The sequence below is a fragment of the Tupaia chinensis genome, unplaced genomic scaffold, assembly GCF_000334495.1.
Source record: "Tupaia chinensis unplaced genomic scaffold, TupChi_1.0 Scaffold148874_1, whole genome shotgun sequence".
NCBI lineage: Eukaryota > Metazoa > Chordata > Mammalia > Scandentia > Tupaiidae > Tupaia > Tupaia belangeri.
The window spans coordinates 1,516,339-1,526,340 of NW_006208722.1; the positions used below are offsets into that span (position 1 = coordinate 1,516,339).

General features: G+C 35.6%; 1 protein-coding gene across 1 annotated transcript in view; it reads right to left on the minus strand.

The window, feature by feature from the left end:
* Nucleotides 1-870: 870 nt before the first annotated feature.
* TERB2 (telomere repeat binding bouquet formation protein 2) overlaps nt 871-10,002 on the minus strand; it is a 31,252-nt gene continuing 22,120 nt past the window's right edge. Inside the window, exon 7 of the mRNA XM_006170737.3 lies at nt 871-1,091. Coding sequence (XP_006170799.1) covers nt 949-1,091 — 143 coding nt within the window. The 3' untranslated portion in view covers nt 871-948. The remainder of the gene's footprint in view (nt 1,092-10,002) is intronic.

Consider the following 10,002-nt stretch of genomic DNA (forward strand, 5'->3'; position numbering starts at 1 on the left):
AAGCCTAAAAAAATGTAATACCCTCCCAGACTCTAGATAGCATGTGAAAAGAGAATAAGTTGACTTCCTGAAATCACTATATCTCAGTACTATATCAGCTTACTTAAAAGACAAACCACACAGGTTGGCTTGTTTCTGGCCCCCTTTGCTTATCTGCAATCCTATCATACCTAGAACAGAGGCCATAGTACATACCGTGTGGGAGAGTGGGAAAGTACTACCCTGGCAAATCAAGTGGATTGTGTTTCGATTTGGATTTGGCTCAATTAGTCATCTGAGGCAAAATACTCTCTCCAGTTCTTTATTTCCTCATTAAAAACAATAAATGGGTTGGACTCAACATTCTCTAAGGTCCTCCCTAGCACTGTGATTCTAAGGTACCTTGCAGGGTCATCTCAGATGATGTAACACTACTCATAGTCTGTTTGCTCTGTTAAATCATTTCTATTTATTAGTAGAAATCAACCACACATAAAATATGAATTACTAAAATGTTTTACTCCATATAGTTTAAGTCAGAAACTAACTCAAAATTCAGCTATAGCATTCTAATTCTTTTGAATAAAAATAAGATGACAAGAATCATAAAACTTGGCATTCACAGTATTGAACCTAGAAAAATATATAATTAATAGAATATTAAAACTAAGGGAGCATTTCACTGAGAAACAGATTTCTTATGAAGCATGTTTCAGTGACAATTAGTCCATAACAACTGTGCACTCAGAATTTGTGTATACAATGTTACAAGCTGGGGAAAATGTCTAGCCCAAATGTAGAAACACACAGCCAAAATGATTCTGAATTTCCCAAAGATACATTTTGAAGAAGACAATAATTCTTCCCCGTTTCACCATCCTGTGGTCTCAAACGGGAACATTTTAAATTTTGTACGCCTTTGGTAATATTTTATAGAAAATAAATGTCCAGACACAATGACAATTTAGCTTAGTATTTCCTTTTCAATTTGTTTTTTATAGCAGGCATGTTGATTTCATCTTGAACATGGTATGCCAAATATCCTGAGCTTCCAGGAATAAAGTCATGCAGCTCTCCGAGGAATTTCTTCATGGCATCTATCGATATATAGCCTACAAAATAAAATATACATACACACACACACACACACACACATATATATATATATTAAATTCTATCATACTATTTGCTTTCTAGTGTCTTTGATTTATTAGAGTTAAGATTTCTAAAGAATGTTTTTAGAAAGTAAACAGAGGAAATAATACCAGCAAGAAGATTTTCCATGAAATTTGATCATTGTCACCTCCTCACAATCTCCTGCCACCTTTAAAAACACAGATTCTTGACTAGCCCCTGTGACTATTAAGAGTGTGATCTGCAAGTGGAGGTAGGAACATAAGAGCACCTAGACAAAAGTAACTGGGAAGTGTGTTTGAGGGTAATCCCTGAGAAGTATCTATTCAATGAGCTACTAAGAGCACAAACTCCTCACTTAGAGCAGGCAACACCTCCCTGCACTGTTAACACCAGGGTAACACTTTAATTTTTTAAAAGATGGGAAAGTCAAAATTACTGCTCAGTCAACAAAGGTTCTGAGTGTGGGTAATTTTGATGTCATTAATAATCTGAAATAGATATGCATATCAAAAACAAAACAAGGAAAAAACAAAACAAAACAAAACAAGGGTCAGCTGGTAGTGTGGTGGTTAAAAGCACTGGATTCTCACATGGCCAATCATGGTTCAAGTCCCAGACCTGGCATCTTGCTTTCTTCCTTTCCCTTTCTCTCTCTCTGTCTCTCTCTGATCAAATTAGAAAGTAATTAAAAAAAAAGAATTAATTAAATAAATAAGCCCTTAAAAAGAAAAGATGGCAAATAAAACAAAACCCTACCTTGGAGAGATCTTACAGTCTCAATGAATTTAAACATTATTAACTTGACAATAATTGCTTACTATGTGAATGATTATATTTTATGTCTAATGCAAATGTTTGTGGTTTATACCAAAATTGAAATATTCATTTAAAAGTAAATACTATTTGAAAAAAATTCTGATAAAGATTAAGGTCGACTGATTTTAGAATACCAATACCACTGGGGCCAGCAGGCAGTGTGGTGGTTAAAGTACGAAAATCCCATATGGGCAATTGTGGTTCAAGTCCAGATCCAGTGGCTTTCTTTCTCACTTACACTCTGTATCTCTGGTCAAGTTAAAAAAAAATAAAAAGAGTTCTGAGCGACCCCATTCAGGAATTAGGACCACTGAAAAACCTTTTGCCCAGCCTTCAACCTCCTGCCGCCTAGATCTAGCCAGGAGCCAGGTTAGAACACCCTATTTATTCTCTCAGTCTCTCTCTATCTTGCTCTCTCTATTTTAATTTTTTTTTAAACTTCTTAGCTGTCTGCTACTCTTTTGTCTTGCTAATTCTTACTCCCACCCCCAGCTATCCCCAAAGGACAAGCTAATCAGCAACCATATATATCTGAGTTCTGAGTGGCTTCAATCATGCCTAGCGCACTGCACAGTTTTCATTTTTCGCTCAAAATATTTTTTCTTTTTTAAAAATTGTTTTCTGTCTTGGTTTTTCTCCTTTTTCTATTTTTATTTTTTATTTTCCATTTCCTGTTCTTTTTATCTTTCTCATTTTTCTGCTCAGCCTCCACATACTAATTTTCTAGACAGGTCTAGGCGTTCTGTAGCCAAATATCTGAATACTTTTAGGGTCAGATTAATCCTCAATTTCCACTGAACCAGCTGAGACAAGGGAGAAAAACAGTACTGTTTAGAGACTCCGGGTCACCTCCTCCTGTATTCCTCTGAATGCTGAGATTTAACTCCAAAAACTAGGAAAAAACATAATCCACCAGATGACCAGAAACCACCACAGAGGCACAAGAAATATGAGAAACCAAGAAAATATCTCTCCTCAAAGGGGAAAGAATAACTCATCCTCCACAGACAACATAAGAGAACTCGTGCAAATGTCAGATAAAGAATTTAGAATACTAATAGTGACAAAGCTAACAGAGATGCAAAGAAGAGAGATAATGAACTCCAAAAAATGCAGGAGAAAAGAGACGAGTTCCAAGAAGTGAGGAAGTTCTTACATGATCTGAAAAAGGTGATACACACCATAAAAAAGAATCACATTGAATTGTTAGAGATGAAGGCTGTAATACAGGAAATTGAAACCTCCTTTGAAAATATCAAAACCAGATTAGATCGTGCAGAAGACTGAATCTCAGATGCAGAAGACAGAACCTCTGATCTACAAAAATTCACCAAAAAGACTGAGAAAATAACCCCCCAAAATGAGAATAACATACGAGTACTACTAGATATCATTAAAAACCCAAACACTGGGATCATGGGTATCCCCGAAGGTGAAGAAACTAATAAAGGCATCGATAATTTATTTCATGAAATTCTGGGAAAAAATACTTTCCAAATCTAGAGAGGCACTCAAATATACAGACTCAAGAAATGCAAAGGACCCCACATAGAATCAACACAAGATCTTCAAGGCACATCATATCTAGATTGGCCAAAGCCACAGAGAAACAAGATACTAAATTTGGCAAGATAGAAACGTCAAGTTAACTTTTTTTAAAAAAAGAATTATTTATTTAATTTTATTTATTTATTCATTTATTTTAATTTGACCAGAGAGAGACACAGGGAGAGAGAGAAAGAGAGAGAGGGTAAGTGAAAAAGCAAGCCACCAGGTCCAGGACTTGAACTGTGGTCAGCCATGTGGGAATGTCCAGTGCCTTAACTACCACACCACCTGCTGGTCCCCTAAGTTAGCTTTCAAGGGATATCCCATTAGGCTAATGTCAGACCTCTCATCAGAAACTATGCAAGCAAGGAAAGAATGGGAAAATATATTCAAAGTGTTAAGTGAAAAACAATTTCAACCAAGAATACTATACCCAGTAAGATTATCTTTCATATGGGGAAAAAAAGACAAAAACAATCTCAGATAAACAAAACCTGAAAGAATTTACCAACACCAGACCAGCTCCCCAAGAAGTGCTGAAGGGAGTGCTGTACCAGGAAAATTAAAGTCAGACACACAAAAATAAGAGTACAAAAAACAGCCAAGAGAATGGCCAGCCTAGTGGTAGGGATAAGTCCAGAGTTGATTGTTAACTTTCAGAGTTCAAATGCAAAGATTAGACCACAGTAACATGGCAAATTCAATAGAAGAGAGATTAATTACATGACACTAAACTAGTAAAATAGAATTTTTTGACTTTAGACTAAAACATTACTGATTTTCTTTGATGCTTTGATTTCCATATGTAAAGATTTTTGTCTTCTCTTGAACTGTTGATAGGTTCATCTACCTACTATTTGAACTGAATCCTAACCTTTTGTTGGCTTTAAGTTTTAAGCACAGTTCTCTTAACATTTTTTTATTTTGGTTTATTAAAACTAAAACTTTTCCTTAAAATTAAAAAATGCATTCAAAAGTACCTATTAATACCTATGTAATGACTGCAGTAAAATATATAGCCCCAGCTAGATGCTACTTTATAGTATGTTCACTTTATTCGCTAAGGTTTACGCCTAAAGTCAGACATGTGTTCATAGATATGTATATATTAGCTGTGCTTGCTATCGAAAGTTTTTAAATTAATTAAGAGCTTTAGTGAATCAATAAAATGTGAAAAAAAAAAAGGCCTGGAAAACAACTATAGATATCAGAGATAATGTGGAAGAAGGAGTGAAATTTGCAGAATGGGAGAGGTAGGAAATCAAGGGGGGGAGGCAAAATAAATGAGAATTAAGAAATAAAAAATTATTTGTTGATGATAGTATGTATGGTAATATCCTTGATTGAGCCAATATACAATGTATTCTGGATGGAAAAATCTCATTTTGTATACTGTATTGATGTACAGTGAATGACTGTAAGTAAATTAATTAATTTAATTAAATTAAAAAACAGTAATAAATAAAACTAATGAGATAATTCTTTTAGAAAAAATAAAGATCTCTACCATCAAGATCAACAGAATATCTATGCATGGTTTGATTGTTTTTATAATAAGTAATGCATTCAGTTAATAAATTAACTATGAATTAAACTATATCAAATTGATTAATATTTTTAAAGATAGTTTAGTCATGGTCATTTATAGTATCTACCAAGTACTATTGCTATATTCCATATGAGTTCATGGTCTTTGCCTAATGGCTAGGTATCTGTGTAAAATAAACTAGTACAGAAAAATATTAATATTTAACTAATTGCACCTATATCCCATGTGAAGTTTCTGAAGACGTGTGAGGATAGGAATTTAAGAATTACTATCTTAGGGGTCAGCGGTGTGGTGGTTGGGGTGCTGAACTCCCACATGGCCAATCGTGGTTCGAGTCCTAGACCTGGTGGCTTGCTTTCTCACTTTATCTCTCTTCTGGTGAACACATGTGTCCTATAGCAAAAAATTTAAATAATAATAAATATAATAAATAAAACTTTTTAAAAGAATTACTACTTTAGTAAAAATAGTCCTGTAAGCATAAGGAGAATAAGACATTTATAGCATCAGAAATGAATGACTGTAGCAGTTTTGAAATAATTAAGACCTTAGGTTGAGGGGTCAGAGATGGAGTGGCAATTTTTCGCTAGACTCTCACATGGCTGACTGTGGTTCCAGCTCTGGACTTGGCTTGGAAATCACGCTGGGCACGCATGTGTTGGGTGTCCACAATCCCAAGAGGAGAAGAGATTGCAGCGTAGCCATTCCCCCTGTGGCGTGATTTCTCATTTTCCCTCTTGCTTTCTCTGACTCTTTGACAGAACATACGTGCCCTAAGGCAAAAATTTCTTATTAAAAAAAAAAAGACTTTAGGTTGAACTAGACAGACTCCTAATTTTAACGAGTTTAAACAAAAGAGTTTGCTGGAAGGACACTGCCACATCAACCAAGCTGTGAGGAAGGCAGGCATATTGCTGAGCCTCATAATTAACTATAACCAGCTATCATCACTCTCTCTGGTCTCAAGTTTTTCTCTACATGTTAGTCTCATTTTCTTTTTTTGAGTCAAATTGGCTTTTTTTCCTAGGAAGAAAATATGGCCACCGATAACTCCTAAAGTTGGTATTAGACGTTAGCTTGCCTGGACAAAAATAATTTGACTTGCTACATTCCATGTCTAAAAATCCATAAAAAACTGATTCATCCAGCCCAAACCAGGCATTCAATCTCAAAGCAACTGTTGAGAGAGGAAAGCAAATTCATATTTTTATAAATGTTTGTTCTTGGGTTTTGCAGATAAAATGGAAGAACCAAGGTTCTAGCGCTTCTGGTGAATAATCTCATATGTGTTTGTGGTTGCCAGCTTCCCAGATGGTCCCAAATGATCCCCACTTCCTGTTGCTCACAGACTTGTGCAATCTCCTGCCACTTTATACTTGAGTTAGTCTGTATGGCCAACAGTACATGACAGAAATGATAGTATGTCATTTCCGAGAATAGCATACAAAACAGACTATGGCCTCAGTCTTGGGCATATTCTTTCTCACTCTTAGATATATCACTCTGAGAGAAGCAAGCTACAATGTTATAAATGGCCTTTATGGAGAGGCCCACTGGTGAGAAGTTGAAGCCTTTGGCCAAAACCCAACAAGGACCCAGGACCTGCCAACAACCCGCTTGAATGAGCTTTGAAGTGAATTTTCCAGTCCCAGTTATGCCTTGGAATGACTGCAACCCAGCCAACAATTTGAGTGCCACCTAATGAGTAATTTTGAGATGGAAGTACCCAGTTAAGTTGATCCTGGATTTTTGACCCTCAGAAATTATGAAATAATAAGTGTTCATTTTCAGATGCTAAGTTTGGGAGCAATTTTACATATAGCCATAGATGATAAATACTAGGTCTTTTAAATACAAAAACCCTTTTGTTTGAAATTTTTTCTGTAAGGTATTTACATTTATCAGTTATTGTTTTCTTACTCTTATTAATCACATATGTAATCAGAACTTCTTACGGGTGATAACCAGTGATATCAGAGTACATAAAGGGGACTTAATTCCAGTCAAAAGCAAAAGCCCAAACACAAAAACCTCAATATCTTAGGGAACATTTGGCAATATCAGAAACATTTTTGATTGTTACAAGTGAGGGAGAGAGATGTGATACTACTCTACTACTGGCAGCTAGTGGTCTGAGGTCAGGGATACTGTTAAACATCCTACTATACACAGGACTGACATACACCCACTTACGCCTAAACAAAGATTATCTGACCTAAAATGCTGATGGTGTTGGGGCCAGCAGTTAGCATAATGGCTATGTCGCTAGACTCCCATATAGCTGACTGCGGTTCGTGTCCTGGACCCAGTGGCTTAAAACACATGCCAGGTGCGTGTATGTGAGTGCTCTAAATCCTGAGAGAAGATTGGAGGAGAAAGGACTGTGGCATGGCCATCCCCCGGGAGAGGGATTTCTCATTTTCTGTCTCTCTGTCAAGCGCACTCACCCTATAGCAAAAATCGTTCAAAAAAAAAAAAATGCTGATGTCAAAACTCAGAAAACTTGCTCTAGAACATATCTCCAAATTGTATTTTCTATAAACAAAGGCCTGAATTCTATTTATCAAAGATTTAATAGCCACTGAATTAAACCTAACCCCTTCTGAAGAAGAGGCAAGTCAAGTTGTAGTCACAACAACTAATACCACAGTCTAAATAAGAACTCTTACTCACTAAATGTTTAATTAATACAAGTTGGTATTTTTTCCAAGAAATTATTCCATTCTGTACAAGCAGATGGGCATGATAAAAAGGGAAGTAGTTGTCATTTCACATCAAAACTAAAGACAAATAAATTATCTCTAAAAACAAAGTTTTTCCCAAGAAAATGCTATTGAACTATTTAATTAGAAACATAAAGGAAATAATTATTCAATTGAGCATACAAAAGATCAGAAAATTTTACTTTAGTTCTACCAATAAAATTAACAACAGATTACAAATTAAAATTATACTTTAGAAATTCTGACTAAGATTTATAGTTCTTTTTATGTTTTCCTATAATACTGTTATGTCTTTTATAACAGTTTCTTTATCCAGCAATGACACCTAAAACAGATTGTTACGGGTCCAAATATAAGCACATGTCTTTATTGTATGACTGATTTTAATATTTACCATTGATCTTTTAAATATTTTTTTAAATGTTTGGCAGCTCCAAATGAACATGAAATATTTAGTACCCGGTGATGAAGTTGCCTAAAGCAAAATCAGTACCAGTAATACACTACAATCATGGTTGAAGATACCTAAATTTTATCAGAATGTTTAGATCTGGCCAATTTTATGATTTAAGTTATTTACTAAGTTCCTTATCCTTTGGAGTTCCATAATTGCTTTGGATGGTCACAGGATTGAGTTTTTTATTATAGCTATGTGAAGCTATTATAGCTATGTAGCAGTTTTCTTTGATTTATCCTAGACTCATCCCCCAACTATCCATTAAAAGTTATTTTTATTAAGACTTATTCATTTTATTTTATTAATTATTATTATTATTCATTTGACCAGAGAGAGAGAGAAAGAAAGCTACCAGGTCCAGAACTTGAACAGCAGTAAGCAATGTGGGAGCCCAGCACCTTAACCATCACACCACACAGCAGCCCCAAAAGTTCTTTTAAAAGTGCTTTTCTAAAGTCTATTTTCTATGGGATCAGCAGTTAGCGTAATGGCTATGTCGCTGGACTCCCACATAGTCAACCGCGGTTCACGTCCCGGACCCGGTGACTTAAAACTCACGCCGGGCACGTGTGCGTGCGTGCCCAAGATCCAGAGAGGAGATTGGAGGAGGAGGGATTGCGGCATGGCCATACCCCCTGGAGGGTGATTTCTCACTTTCTGCCTCTCTGTCTCTCTCTGTCTGTCTGGCAAACGCATGCGCCCTATAGTGAAAAACCTCTCAAAAAATTTTTTTTAAATAAATAAATAAAGTCTATTTTCTACTACTCAAATGAAGAAAAAAAAAATAAACAAATGACTAGAAGAAATGGTTAGAAGGGACAGTAATATGCCAAAAGATCTACAGAAAGTTGTGGACTAATAGCAAGAGGTAGTTTTAACAGTGCTAACTAAAGAGAAAATAAAAAATATGTAAATTCTTTTTAGATGAATTTTCCAATTTTTTTTATTTTTCAAATGATCATCAATGACTCTAATGAATACTACCAAGATCAAAGTATCCAAATATCCATTTCACTCAGTACTGTCCAAATCTCAGTGCCCACTTTTTAGTTGGTTCCCTTGGTTTCATCCTCTCAATGTTAGCCTCACTTAGCTATATTCTCTTTATGTAGGGGTAGGAAACCCAAATATAGAGTCCATAACCAGGACTTCTAGGCATCTGCGAATCTCTTTAAACTATATGTAAAGTTTGTGTGTTATGTTTGTGTATATGTATGCTAGGAAAAAGGACTTGTGTTTTATCAGATTTTTTTTTTTTGTAAAACCAGACCACTTTAATGTTTTTGTACAATTTAATAAATAATCTTTTGATGACTGCAGACATGTAAGACCGGCTATATTCAGAAACATCAGTCATGATAGTTTTCAAGATGGTGTATCATCTTCAAAATTACAAGGAGTTATTTGTATGCAACTGCTATCAAACCAGTAAAACAGCATTTATACATCCATCATTTTCAGGATTGTTGGTAAATTGGGCATATTTACCCCAAATAACCTTGCCTCCTAGTGTCACAAGGCCCAGCTCACTCACGTTCATCTCAATGACAGTACTTTTGGTGTTAACACCCAAAGTTGTATATAGTGGGGATGAGGGATTCTTCTTTACGCCGAGTATTGGCAGGCAAAAGATGGCTTTCAGTTCAGGATGTGTTACGTGGGCCTTCTTGAAACGTAAGCCCATTGGCCTAATGAATCTTTCATATTTAGGTGGTTTTCTAGTAGCGCCATCTCCAACAAAGCAAACTTTTGCAACCATCCTCTTCCATGCCTTCTTCTTTCTCTTTCCTGTT